Source organism: Erythrolamprus reginae, chromosome Z (assembly GCF_031021105.1).
Source record: "Erythrolamprus reginae isolate rEryReg1 chromosome Z, rEryReg1.hap1, whole genome shotgun sequence".
Lineage (NCBI taxonomy): Eukaryota > Metazoa > Chordata > Lepidosauria > Squamata > Dipsadidae > Erythrolamprus > Erythrolamprus reginae.
Window position 1 is genome coordinate 24,958,094 of NC_091963.1, and position 15,351 is coordinate 24,973,444.

At 40.9% G+C, this 15,351-nt stretch overlaps 1 protein-coding gene across 1 annotated transcript in view; it reads left to right on the forward strand.

Annotated features, from left to right (window-relative positions):
* The window catches only part of PRTFDC1 (phosphoribosyl transferase domain containing 1), a 73,062-nt gene continuing 57,711 nt past the window's right edge, over positions 1-15,351 (forward strand). The window contains exons 1-2 of the mRNA XM_070728235.1: positions 1-83; positions 11,607-11,713. Of these exons, the coding sequence (XP_070584336.1) occupies positions 18-83; positions 11,607-11,713 (173 nt within the window). The 5' untranslated portion in view covers positions 1-17. The remainder of the gene's footprint in view (positions 84-11,606; positions 11,714-15,351) is intronic.

Here is a 15,351-nt window from a genome sequence, read left to right on the forward strand (position 1 = left end):
TCCAGCCCCTTGTGAAGATGGCGGGGCTGAGCGGCAAGACTAGCGTGGCAGAGGCGCCGAGAAGCAGCGGCCGAGGGGTCGTGGTAAATGAAAACTCCCCTCTCCTCCTACTCCCGGATCGGCCTGCCGCAATAAGCTGCTGCAGGCGCGATAGCCAACCCGGTCCCCCCCGCCCCCCCAGTCCCTTCAGCACCCGACCACGCTTCGCTCACCTGACCCCCCACTCCCATCCCTCCTTTCCCCGCCTTCAGCCTCCCGCCTCGGTCGGTAGTTTAGATGACCCGGGGGATATTTTTCCCCCCTTCAGTATTTCATCGTTAGGATACCCAGAATGAAAGCACGTTTGAACAGAAAGGGAATAAGTTCCTGGCCACGAGCGGGGGCATGTTTTTAACCGTTGCATTGCTCGCCACCCAAGCAATGGAAGGCGATGGGGTTTGTTTTTCTTTCTCGGGAGAAATATAAGTAGCCCGGGATTGCAGGCTTTTAGCCACAGTTCAGCCTGAAGCGAGCTTCCTAATCGATCGCCTCGTAGGCGGGAAAATCTTTCGCCGATTCTCTCCATAAGTGAATGCAACGATAGCAAGAGACACGTCACCCACCCGCCCCCTCCCTTCTTCCGTCCCTTAAAAGCCACCCATTCAGGATCTGCATTCATGCATCACACTAAATCACTTTAATCGCATCAGTTCTGGTAGAGCAGGGGTAGGCAAAGTTGGCTCTTCTATGACATGTGGACTTCAACTCCCAGAATTCCTGAGCTACCATGATTGGCTTAAGAATTCTGGGAGTTGAAGTCCACATGTCATAGAAGAGCCAACTTTGCCCACCCCTGTGGTAGAGAGTAGCTTCCCTTCCACCCCACCACCACCATGGCCTGGGAAAGTTACACGTGGTACAGTGTTGTCCTGTTGCGTAATTGGTAAAAGGCTTATGAAAAAAAAAAGAGGTGGAACTATTCCTAGGTGTGTTTCCCCGCTCACTAATTCATTACATTGTTTGACCTGAATAAAACAATCCTTATGAAGAGGTGGGTGGAAGATTGTACTGTTCTTTGGGGAGATGATTTGGAGGTTCTTAAGAAGATGCTTACAAGGGGGCATTATAGCTTTAGTATCATAAGTGTTTCAATAGTCAATACTCAGCGATACTTTTGACTTCTTAAATAATAAGTATGGCTGCCTCCTGAACACACTAAATCGCATATGTGTTTGTTTATAAATAAACACTTATTTGTCCATCCACATGAATGGAGCATATTACCAATGCAGATTTGGGCTGGGTTGTATTTAGAGGAGAGAATAGCAAGGAATATAAGGGATATTAATTGTTTAAAAACTTCCTAAAATAATATACTTTTATAATGCTGCTCAGAAAACTGCAGTGTAGACAGAAGAAGTAAAATTTGACTCAAATAATATCTTTACATGTAGTCCTTGTCTTATTGTCATTCATTTAGCAACTGTTTGAAGTTACAGCCATCCTGAAAAAAGTGACTTGTGACCACTCCTTGCATTTATATCTGTATCGCCATGATCATGTGATCAAAATTTGGGCACTTAGCAAGCAGCATGCATTTGTTATTTTGCAGGATCCCAAGGTTATGTGGAAGTGGAAGTGATGTGCCGGTGTCTAGAGGCTGTTAGGGTCTGGATGGGTGTCAACAGACTCAAACTCAACCCTGATAAGATGGAGTGGCTGTGGGTTTTGCCTCCCAAGGACAATTCCATCTGTCCGTTCATTACCCTGGGGGGGAATTACTAACCCCCTCAGAGAGGGTCCGCAACTTGGGCGTCCTCCTCGATCGACAGCTTACATTACATCTTTCAGCTGTGGCGAGGGGGGCGTTTGACCAGGGTCGCCTGATGCACCAGTTGCGGCCCTACTTGGACAGGGAGTCATTGCTCACAGTCACTCCTGCCCTCATCACCTCGAGGTTTGACTACGGTAACGCTCTCTACATGGGGCTATCTTTGAAAAGTGTTCAGAAACTTCTGATCGTGCAGAATACAGCTGCGAGAGCAATCATGGGCTTCCCTAGGTATGCCCATGTTACACCAACACTTCGCAGTCTGCATTGGTTGCCGATCAGTTTCCAGTCACAATTCAAAGTGTTGGTTATGACCTATAAAGCCCTTCATGGCATCGGACCAGAATATCTCCGGGACCGCCTTCTGCCGCACGAATCCCAGCGACCAGTTAGGTCCCACAGAGTTGGCCTTCTCTGAATCTCGTCGACTAAACAATGTCATCTGGCGGGACCCAGGGGAAGAGCCTTCTCTGTGGTGGCCCCAACCCTCTGGAACCAGCTCCCCCCGGAGATTAGGATTGCCCCCACCCTCCTTGCCTTTCGTAAACTCCTTAAAACCCACCTTTGCCGTCAGGTATGGGGAATTGAGACTTCTCCCCCAGGCCTATATAGTTTATGCATGGTATGTTTGTGTGTATGTTTGGCTTTTTAAATAAGGGTTTTTTAGATATTTTAAAATATTAGATTTGTTGTACATTGTTTTAATTATTGCTGTGAGCCGCCCCGAGTCTACGGAGAGGGGTGGCATACAAATCTAATAAATAATAATAATAATAATAATAATAATAATAATAATAATAATAGCCGTTTGAAAGCTTCCCAGCCTGTTTCCAACTAGCAAAATGAATAGGAGAAGCCAGATTTTCATAATCATTTGACTCACTTAACAACTATGATTCATTTAACAACCATGGGAAAGGTTGTAAATTAGGTGCAACTCACTTAACTCTCTTGCTTAGCAGTGGAAATTATGGACAAAATTCTAATTCAAGGATTGAACTTCTTTTAATATGGCTAATAGGTATGAAATTGCACTGTCACGTGATTTAAATCATCAAAGATGAGAAGAATTGTAGAAAAGGGAAAAATATTCTGATTTTTTATTTCAGAAAAATCTTGTTTTGTTTTGAAAAAAAAAGTCTCTTCTAAGATACAGATAGTCCTCTACCTACAGCCATTTATTTAGTGATTGTTTGAAGTTACAGAGGCAGTAAAACTTAGTGACTTATTGTTTTTCACATTTATAATCATTGCAGTATTCCCTTGGTCATCTGAACAAATTTGAATGCTTACCAACTATTTATGATGGTTGCCATGTCATGGAGTCATTTGATCATCTTTTGCAACCTTCCAACCTTAACAACCATGTTACCAAATTATTTATTTATTTATTTTTATTTGTGTTTTTTTTTTTTAATGCTGCCCTTCTCCTTAGACTCAGGGCACCTTACAACTTCTTAGCAATAGCACTTTTTAACAGAGCCAACATATTGCTCCCACAATCCGGGTCCTCATTTTACTCACCTCGGAAGGATGGAAGACTGAGTCAACCTTGACTCGGCGATGATATTTGAGCTGCTGACCTGCAAAGCTAGTCAGATATAACCTACAGTGATTCACTTAACAGTGACAGTAAAGGTCATAAAATGAGGCAAAACTCACTTAACAACTGTCTCACTTAAGAACAGAAATTTTGGGCTTAATTATGGTAATCGTAAGTCAAGGACTATTTATTTATTTATCAGATTTGTATGCCGCCCCTCTCCGCAGACTCGGGGCGGCTCACAGCAATAATAGTACAATGTAAACAAATCTAATATTTAAGTTTAAGTTAATTTAAAACCCCAATTTTAAAACCAATCATACATACTAGCATACCATGCATAAATTTTTATAAGCCTAGGGGGAGGGAAAGTATCAATTCCCCCATGCCTGACGACAGAGGTGGGTTTTAAGGAGCTTACGAAAGGCTAGGAGGGTGGGGGCAACTCTGATATCCGGGGGGAATTGGTTCCAAAGGGTTGGGGCCGCCACAGAGAAGGCGCTTCCCCTGGGTCTTGCCAAACGACATTGTTTAGTTGACGGGACCCGGAGAAGGCCAACTCTGTGGGACCTAACTGGTCGCTGGGATTCGTGCGGTAGAAGGCGGTCCCGGAGATATTCTGGTCCGGTGTATACTGCTTAGGACTAATTGTGCTGTGCAAACCTCTTGCTATGAAGTGTATATACTTTAACCTTACATTATACAAAATTTTTATTAAATACTTGTATTTTGATTGAAATTTTTAATTGCCTGACTGATTTGTTGGCAGAACAGATCCAACGTATGTGCACTTCTTAATAAGCCTCACTGTATAGAGCAGGAGTCGCTTCTGGGTGACTATTCTCTAGACCAGACCTGGGCAAGGGGCGGCCCATAGGCTGTATCTGGCCCACCCGCTGTCTGTGAACGGCCCGCCCACTATCTGTGAATGGTCCGCAGAGGTCGGGGTCCGCTCCTGTGCAAGGATGAAAGAGCTCATCGTGTCTGCCTGGACTCCTACGGTTCCTGCTTTCCTGATGAATCGTGAGGAAAGCAGGAACCGGAGGAGTCCCGGCAGACGCGGTGAGCTATTTCATCCTCACACTGGAACAGACCCCAACCTCCTACCTAGAGCGGCCGAGCACAGAAACCACGCAAACACTCCAGCGCAGTGACTGTGGTGCACCATGTTGCCGTAAAACAAACAATTAGGGGTCTGTAGAGTGGGTCTGGGTGTTTAGGTCAGGCCAGGGTCTGGGTCTTTACAGTATTGGGTAGAACTGAGTTAATTATATTAGTCCGCCCCTCTAAAACCATCCCAATTTCTCATGCGGCGCCACGGCAAAATTAATTGGCCACCCCTGCTCTAGATTAGCTTTGGTAATATGTTGTTGCTGGCATTAAAATATAAGGTAGAGGATGATAATTCGTCTTTAAATCTAAGGGTTTTTTTCTCAAAATATACACTTGAGAAGTACTGTATGTTGTAGCCTTCTAGCAATTCTGGTAGTCTAGTAATTCTGGGGGGATAGTAATAGCACTAGGAAGCCCCAGATTCAAATATAGATAATTCTTGATTTATAATCACAATTGAGCCCAGAATTTCTTTCCACTGCTAAGTAAAACATTTGTTAATTTTGCCCCATTTTACAATCGGGGTTTTTTTGGCCAGGATTGTTTAATAAATCACTGCACTTATTAAGTTCCTAACACAATTATTTCGTGAATCTGGCTTCCCAAATTGCTAGTCAGAATAGATAATTTACATGACCCCAGGACACTGCAGTTGTCATAAATGTATGACAGTTGTCAATCATCTGATTCGATTGTATGATCACAAAGATACTGCAATAGTTTTAACTGCCATTGTAATTTTGGTCACCAAATGAATAATTGTATGTTGATGACTATTTACAATGTTTACTAGTGTCTTTAGGTAGATACACCTTTTAACCCAGCAACTTCTCACTTTGTTTCAGTTTTTTGTAGCTTCTCTAGCCTGTTGATTGGAAACAACCAGAAAAAAAATCATGAAATTGCTCCTTCTCTCTTTTTTTTAGAACAATCATCTGGAAAGCCATATTCATCCAATTAGGAAACAAACAAACACTTAAAGTGGAAAATTTCCCACCAAAAATATTGACAAATTTCTAGTCCACATCTTTGGTAGGAGGATAGATAAGCATGTCAGCTCTTGCCACCATATTGAGAAGATAAAATTATGACTGGTTTATGAAATAAACCATGATTTAAACACAAGGTAGTTTGCTTTGAAATATAATCTGTGTTTATTTGCATTGTAGCCTTGCAAGCTTCAGACCTTGTCATACTTGTAGGAACTCAGTGGAATTTCCTTACGGTTTGTGTTCTGTTGGTTCTAATTTTGGGCAGCTACCTTCAATTTTTATGTTCTGATTCACAGGTGTATATTAATTTTAAGGAGAACATCACCTAATAGGAAGAAAGCGAGGGAATCATTCCAGAAGCAAGCTAAAAATCTCTTTAATTGCTGTAGGAATTTCATTTAGGAAATAAGGGCTATTATTTTTCTGTGTTACTCCCCTGATCACATCATTAACAATTTTCTCAAGCATATTTAGCTTAGTAAGATAAATGAATATTCTTATGGTAAGTTATATAATAGATTTCTATACCAGAGCAAAAGTATCTTTAAAAAAAATAACATGATCTATATTTATTAGAGAATATATAGTACCAGTAGCTGCAGTATTCTTAAGACAGAAACAGCTGTTAAGTGAATCTGGCTTCCCAATTTATTTTGTTTGTCAGAAGATTACATGACATTGCAACTGTAATAAATGCATGCCAGTTGCCACGCATTTGAATTTTGATCATGTGACCACAGGGAATGCCTCCCAAGGACAATTCCATCTGTCCGTCCATTACCCTGGGAGGGGAATTATTGACCCCCTCTGCAACTTGGGCGTCCTCCTCGATCCACAGCTCACATTAGAGAAATATCTTTCAGCTGTGGCGAGGGGGGGGGTTGCCCAGGTTCACCTGGTGCACCAGTTGCGGCCCTATCTGGACCAGGGGTCACTGCTCACAGTCACTCATGCCCTCATCACCTCGAGGTTCGACTATTGTAACGCTCTCTACATGGGGCTACCTTTGAAAAATGTTCGGAAACTTCAGATCGTGCAGAATGCAGCTGCGAGAGCAATCATGGGCTTTCCTAAGTATGCCCATGTTACTCCAACACTCCACAGACTGCATTGGTTGCCGATCAGTTTCCGGTCACAATTCAAAGTGTTGGTTATGACCTATAAAGCCCTTCATGGCACCGGACAGGATATCTGCGAGACCGCCTTCTGCCGCACGAATCCCAGCGGCCGGTTAGGTCCCACGGAGTTGGTTTTCTCCGGGTCCCGTCGACTAAACAATGTCGTCTAGCGGGACCCAGGGGAAGAGCCTTCTCTGTGGCGGCTCCGACCCTCTGGAATCAACTCCCCCCCAGAGATTAGGACTGCCCCCACCCTCCTTGTCTTTCGTAAACTCCTTAAAACCCACCTCCATCGTCAGGCTTGGGGGAACTGAAACATCCCCCCTTTGCCTATGTAATTCTGTGGATGATATGACTGTGTGTATGTATTTTATCGATTGGGGTTTTTTTTCTTTTTAGACTTTTTAATGTAAAACTGTTATTCTAGATTTTAATTTATTTAATTTATTTATTAATTTATTAGATTTGTATGCCGCCCCTCTCCGAAGACTCGGGGTGGCTAACAACAATAAAAAAGACAATGTAAACAAATCTAATATTAAAAATAATCTAAAACCCCCCAATTTAAATAACCAATCATACATACAAACATACCATGTATAAATTCTATAAGCCTAGAGGAAAGGGAAAATTTCAATTCCCCCATGCCTGATGACAGAGGTGGGTTTTAAGGAGCTTGCCAAAGACAAGGAGGGGGGGGGCAACTCTGATATCTGGGGGGAGTTGGTTCCAGAGAGTCGGGGCCGCCACAGAAAAGACTTCCCCTGTGTCCCGCCAGACGACATTGTTTAGTCAACGGGACCTGGAGAAGGCCAATTCTGTGGAACCTAACCGGCCGCTGGGATTCGTGCAGCAGAAGGCGGTCTCACAGATATCCTGGTCCGGTGCCATGAAGGGCTTTATAGGTCATAACCAACACTTTGAATTGTGACTGGAAACTGATCGGCAACCAATGCAGACTGCGGAGTGTTGGAGTAACATGGGCATACTTAGGAAAGCCCATGATTGCTCTCGCAGCTGCATTCTGCACGATCTGAAGTTTCCGAACACTTTTCAAAGGTAGCCCCATGTAGAGAGCGTTACAATAGTCGAACCTCGAGGTGATGAGGGCATGAGTGACTACGGAGAGGGGCGGCATACAAATCTAATAAATAATAATAATAATAATAACAACAACAACAACAACAACAATGGTTTTAAATGTGAAAAACTATTGTAAGTCACTTTTTTCAGTGCTGGTGTAACTTCAAATGGTCACTAAACAAATGGTTGTAAGTCAAGGACTACCTGTAAAATCAACTCCTACCCTCAAAACGTCGCTACAGAGCACTGCACACCAAGACAGCTACACGCAGGGATTCCTGAACGCCAGCACTCTACTAAACAAATAATTCCCTCAACACTGTCAAACTTTTTACTAAGTCTGCACTTCTATTTCTACTAGTTTTTTTTCCTCATCATTCCTATCACCCTTTTCTCCCACTTAGGACTGTATGACTGTAACTTGTTGCTTGTATCCTAATATTTTAATTAATATTGATTGTTTCTTCATTGCTTATTTGACCTTTATGACAATCATTAAGTGTTGTGCCACATATCGGAACTGAGAGCATATGCACCAAGACAAATTACTTTTGTGTCCAATCACACTTGGCCAATAAAGAATTCTAATAAAATCTAATTTAATATATATATATAGCAGTATATATATATATATACTGCTCAAAAAAGTAAAAGGGACACTCAAATGAGGAGAACTTATATTCTTAAAGATGTTCATAGTATATTAAATACACACACACACACACAAACACACACTGCTCAAAAAAATAAAGGGAACATTTAAACAACAGAATATAACTCCAAGTATTCAATGAGAATATTTCATTCGTTCAGATCTAGGATGTGATCGAATGAAATAAGAAATATTCTCATTGAATACTTGGAATTATATTCTGTTGTTTAAATGTTCCCTTTATTTTTTTGAGCAGTGTGTGTTTGTGTGTGTGTGTGTACTGTATTTAATATACTATGAACATCTTTAAGAATATAAGTTCTCCTTATACTGAAATCTAAAAGAAAACACAGGAATGTCACTCCTATATTAATATTACAAGGGGATTAAAATATATAAGGTTGACTCTTGAATTAATCATATTTAGAATGGATTCATTAAATCAGTAAATTTAAGTATGACTAAATCAGGATGTTACACATAATGTTAACATTTAAAAAAACAGCTTGTCTTAATAAAGATGCAAAATTTCTTGTACTTGGAATGCTATCTCTGTGCTTCTTTTAGCAGTAAAGCCTGGCTTTCTTTAGAAAAAGTGTAGGCAGTTTTGAAGGATCAAGGCCAATTGACTTTGTAAAAGGTTGTAGGAGTTTTCCGAGTGGAAGAGGACCAGAATTCTTCCTTTTTAGGATTGAGATTTAATGATAGAGGTCTGGGGGAAGCAAAATGCTTACATTCCACCCGGAAATCTTCTTTGAAAAATTGCCCCAAATGGTCAGATATCACAATGCAATTTTCAGACCATCTGTAAGACTTCTGATGGGATTAATCCAGTAACATTTCAACCACTGACCATTGGGTTAGGTAAGGTTGGACCAGGACTAGATAAAACTTTGATTAAAGACCTGTGATCTGTAGGCTAGACATGGAAGCAGCAGTGCGTTCCACTGACTTTCGCCACCAGTTCGCATTGCGACATTTTGCGTAATTCTGCATGCAATTCCTGCATGCAATTCTGCTTCTGTGCGCGCTAAGTAGCTGTAATCAGCCCAAAACACAGCTGAGGAGCTGATCAGCTGTACTTCGGGCAAAGGATTAAAAGTAAGTAGAGTGGTACCTTGTGATACGAACCTCTCACCACACGAACAATCCAAGATACGAACCCAGGGTTCGGAAATTTTTTGCCTCTTCTTCTGAACTTTTTCCGTCTTACGAACCCGACGCCCGAATGCCGAACCCGGAAGTTCGGCAAAAGTTCGGGTTCGGATGGCCACCGAGAAGCCCTGCCGCCTGGCTGTCACCTTTTGAAACAGCCGGGGGGCTTCTCGGCGTCCTCCCGAACCCGAACTTTTGCCAAACTTCCGAGTTCAGCGTTCGGGAGGCTGCCGAGAAGGCCCCCCCCCCCGGCTGTTTCAAAAGGCGACAGCCAGGCGGCCGGGCTTCTCGGTGGCCTCCCGAATGCTGAAGCCAGAAGTTCGGCAAAAGTTCGGGTTTCGCGTTCGGGTTCGGGAGGGCGCCAAGAAGCCCCTCGGCTGTTTCAAAAGGTGACAGCCAGACGGCGGGGCTTCTCAGCGGCCACCCAAACCCGAACCTTTGCCAAACTTTTGGGTTCGGCATTGGGAGAACGCTGAGAAGCGCCGGCTGTTTCAAAAGGTGACAGCCGGGCGGCGGCGTTTTTTGCGGGGTTTTTTTCTTGCACGCATTAATTCATTTTACATTGTTTCCTATGGGAAACAATGTTTCGTCTTACGAACTTTTCGCCTTACGAACCTCCTCCGGGAACCAATTAAGTTTGTAAGATGAGGTATTACTGTATAAACCCAGGGGCAGGCAGGAGGACCCTTTCAAGCAGCAGCAGAAGAAAAATCTTCCAGAAAAAAATTATCCTGAAAAGATGGTGGCACCCATGGATCAGCACCGACTGTACCAGATTTTTGACACTTGTGATGTCACCAGCAGGTCGCTACCAGTTTGGGTGATCCGGTCTGAATCGGGAGGAACCAACCCCTATATGGAAGTCATATTTTTTTATTTGAAGGGAAATGATTTGACTCCATAAGCCTTAATATTCCCATTCTCATTAAAACCTACTTTGAAAAAAAAATGCAGAAAATTGGCTCTTTTGCCAGCAATATATTCATAATGTGATCTTATGGTGTCAGGGGACGGGATTTTTTAGCCACATTTGTTGCTGTACTATCAATATGCTGCAATCCTTTGCAGATATGACCAGCCAAGATTTTGATTTGGAGAGCTGTCTAAAAAACCGCGAATCATGAAAAACTATGCCATAAACTTTTGTGGGTTGTTTTTCACATTCTCAGAATTCCAGACGAAGTGGCATGCTAACCTTGAATTCTTGTCCAGATGGACTGGAAGATGTTTCTTGCCAACATCTTTAATGAAAGCTGTTCAGAGAAAATTTATCCAAGTTTGGAAGTCCCCGTTATAGTTTACAATACTTTTAGGCACATATCAACACTCGGAAGGTTAGAAATGGTATTCGGTATTTTTGTGAAATATTTAAAGAATCATCAACTATCAAGACTAATGTGATCCCAATATGTTGTACTGAAATGAGGCCAAGATATTCTGACCCTGGATACCATCTTCTGAAAATTTTGGAATCATCAAAATCTAAGAATGCCAAAATTATGTAAGATTTGTCTGTCTGGTTCAATTTGACAGTTACGAAATGAGTTAGAATCAAATTTTGAGGAGATAGAGGCCATTTTGTGAGAAGAGAGCAGGTCTTAATAGACGCTAGCACAATTGTTGTCAATCATTGTGTTCAGCCATGATTTCTTTTGTATAGCTTATTACCAGTAATAAGCCATAGCAACTGGATTTCCACATAAAACCAACCTAAGCCATCCTTATCTCTTGATGTACAAGAATTTGAAGCCCATATTTTTCCTTGTGTGGCTTGATTTTTTCATCAATCCATTTAGATACATTTCCTCTGCCCTGGTCACCTCATAATAGTTGCACAAATTCCCAGAAATTAATTCTAACCAGTGAATTCACTGGCAGGTGAAAACCAATATGCCAGCAGCAAGATTTTTGTTAATTTCTATTCTCGTTACTTTTTTCTCCAAATTTAAAATTATTATTATTATTATTATTATTATTATTTATTAGATTTGTATGCCGCCCCTCTCCGAAGACTCGGGGCGGCTCACAACAATAGTAAAAACAATGTCAAAGAAATATCTACCATATTAGATAAATATGGTAACACATTTGCAATACGATACAGAAATGTTTATTTTAACCAACCTATATCTGCTTGCAGATTTCAGATGATTGGCCAGGATATAGCTTGGATCTGTTTGCTTATCCACAACATTATTGCGGAGATCTTGACTATGTGCTCATACCCCATGGGATCATTGTTGACAGGTAAAAAATAAAACAAAACGTTGGTGGATTTAAAACCTGTGATTTATATTTTCTACATATACAGTCCTTCAATAGTTAATCTTAAGTTTAGTATTGCTTGTCCATTTTCATATTTGTCTTTTTTGAAGAAGTATCTTTATCAGTCTCTCTTCATTTCTATCATTCAGAATTTCCATAGAAGAGTGACTGAATTCCAGAGAAATTTCTTCTTCCATGTCTAGTTCAAACTTTAAATTGCCCAACATGAAGCCATCTTCTTGGCTTTGTTGCTGGACAAAAATAAGTCATTTTCAATACATGTTTCAGGTAGTAGCCAATATGCCAGCCAGACTTTTGGTCTTTCCATAATTACATAGTATGATATTTAATGTAATTTAATTTAATTTACAGTATTCCACTTTTGTGCCACCCAATCCCATAGGATTCAGGGCGACTTAAAATAAAAAACAATACAATAATAAAAATGAAGTCGAACAACAATTATTAAAACTCCCAAACCGTAACAAACCCAAATTATAAATCCTCCCCCAAAACAATCTAACAACATCCATACCAACAAACATAATTTGGGCACGTCTGGTGTTAAAATTCACGGCCCCCAGGCCTGTCAACAAAGTCAGGTTTTAACTGCTTTACAAAAAGCCAGTAAAATGGGAGCAGTGCGAACATCGGGAGGGAGCTGGTTCCATAGACCCGGGGAAGCAACAAAAAAGGCCCTCTCCCGCGGGGCCACCAACCTACATTGTTTAGTCGATGGGACCTGGAGGAGGAGGCCGATTCTATGCGATCAAATAGGCCTCTGGGAGGTATGTGGCAGGAGACAATCCTGTAAATAATCAGGCCCTAAGCCAGGGGTCCCCAAACTTGGTCACTTTAAGACTTGTGGACTTCAACTCCCAGAATTCATAGCTGGCTGGAGAATTCTGGGGGTTGAAGCCCACAAGTCTTAAAGTGGCCAAGTTTGAGGACCTCTGCCCTAAGCCATGTAGGGCTTTATAGGTGATAACCAACACCTTGAATAGTGACCGGAGACTAACCGTTAGCCAGTGCAGCGAACAGTGTTGTGTTATATGGCATACTGAGGTACATTTGTATTCTGTGAGTCGCCCCAAGTCTTCGGAGAAGGGCGGCATACAAATATAATTAATAATAATAATAATAATAATAATAAAAATAAATAAATAAATAAATAATAGCTCATGCGGCTGCATTCTGGACTATCTGCAGTCTCCGAACACTCTTCAAGGGTCATATTATCTGCTAAGTGCTTCCCCTTGAGTATATTTAATGAGCTGGGGTGGTGCAGCAGGTAGAGTGCTGTACTGCAGGCCACTGAAGCTGACTGTAGATCTGAAGGTCAGCAGTTCAAATCTCATCACCGGCTCAAGGTTGACTCAGCCTTCCATCCTTCCAAGTTGGGTAAAATGAGGACCCGGATTGTGGGGGCAATATGCTGGCTGTGCTAAAAAGTGCTATTGCTAACATGTTGTAAGCCGCCCTGAGTCTAAGGAGAAGGGCGGCATAAAAATTAAATAAATAAATAAATAAATATTAGCTTTATATTTAGGCACTCAACTATCAACCTATCCCACATGTAGGATTCAACAGGTTCTGACCAATTTTCAAGAACTGGTAGCTGGAATTTTGAGTAGTTTGGAGAACTGGTAAATACCACCTCTGACTGGTATTTCAGTCCCCATCTATTCTCTGCTCCTGAGTCCCAGCTGATCAGAAGGAAATGGGGATTTTGCAGTATCCTTCCCCTGGGGTGAGGTGGAAATGGAGATTTTACAATATCCATTCCCCTGCCACCAATCCTCGCCTACAGAACTGGTAGTAAAAAAAATTTGAATCTCACCACTGCAGGGTAATATAACGGAGGTCACATCCTTCATCCATATTCTCCTTTAATAGTATTCTTTGTTCAGTGGTGTCCTTCCTCCATCTCTTAATTTGATTTTGTTCTTGTGTACCCTCAAGAATGTTTGTTCTTGCCATAAAAGTCATAGATCTGAGTCAGCGGGCTTAGGGCATATGTCCATTCATAGAATGTCGAGGGTCATTCTCTTAGTATCTGCTGCTACTTCCTCCTGATCTTAGTGGAGCAATGCCAGTGTAAGGATATATTTTCCCTATAGGGTTAAGTAATTTCCAGAGAAATTCAGATACCACATTAAATGTTGTTATTATAAAGTAGATTATATATCTATTTCAAAACAGATGTATTTTTAATTTCTGATACATTAATTTGCTCCAGGCAAGGTTTTTTCCTTTTGCCAATTAATAGAGGCATTAGACTTACAACTTGTTCCAAACTATGTTTGAATATAACCATGATTGATGGAATGAACTACAGTGGCTTAGTTTGGTCCAATTTTAATTCAAAACCTAGCTTAGTTACACTTACTAGCATGTTTGAATCAATTGAATGTGACATATTTATTTATGAAATATTTCAAATTTCTTATTTTGAAAAGCAGCTCTTACTCAAGGAAATCCAGTGATGTTATATGTTATATTTTGGATGTGAAAACTAAAACTATAAATCTTCAGATCTATCCATTCGGCACTATTCTAGATGGCTGCCTTCAAGTAGAAAATTAAGTGGGAAAATGTCTGTTTTATATTTCATGCCTTAAGATGGGTGGGCCACAACTCTTAGCAACTCTAGCCAACATAGTTGATGGTGAGAGATGCTAGGAAATTTGCCTGTTTCAAATAATAATTTACAGTTTAAAATAAACTCTGTCAAAATATACTTTTGTTCTTGGTGAATGGGGAGTACGCCTTGATCACTTATCCTCCAGAGTATACTATAAATTCTTATTGTGTGAGACATTTTGAATGTTAATAATAGCCTAGAGGCTAAATGTCTAAGATGCAACTCAAGGTGCAGAGAAAAATGATGGAAAGAGAGACTTTCTTAAGTAACATTCTTCTGCTATATTAAAACAGCATTGACTTAGGGTTGTTATGCTCCTTGCTGGATATTCAACATACGTACATTGAAGGTTTGATGTAATAAGCTATGAAATTTGTGCTTCATCTTGTCAAAAGAATCCTAAATTGTGCTGCATATGAAGTATGCTTCTGAGTGGTAATAATGTATATAAAAATTCTGATTCTTTTGGGTAAAAGTGTTATCAGGCAGTTACACCAGAATTTGATAGGTAGTGCTCATCCAAATATAAATATGTTTATATGTTTTGAAGGTGAAGTCTCTTTTGAGTTGAGCTGTGCTCCTGGTAATTTCACAGGCACTGCCATGCTATTTTTTTAAAAACCTAATGTAGAATTAATTCGTTCATGTTTTCCTTTTAATTTCCTAGTCTAGCCTACATCCCTAGAGGTTTCTTAAAGATCTCCTGTTTAAATGGTAAATCTGATCTTGCTCAGTTATCAAAATGGGCCAGATTTTGGAAGGTGTTGGAAACCCCCTAGAATTACACCACCAGAACTAGCATATTATACTTGTTTCTATTAAAGCTAACCCCAAATCTTCCATTCCCTTGGAAATGTAAACATTTTGGTTCACTTTCTCCAGTGATGTCCACTATTAACAGTGTGTGTGTGTTTGTGTGTGTGTGTGTGAGAGAGAGAGAGAGAGAGAGAAATATTGATGATTACAATTTCCACTG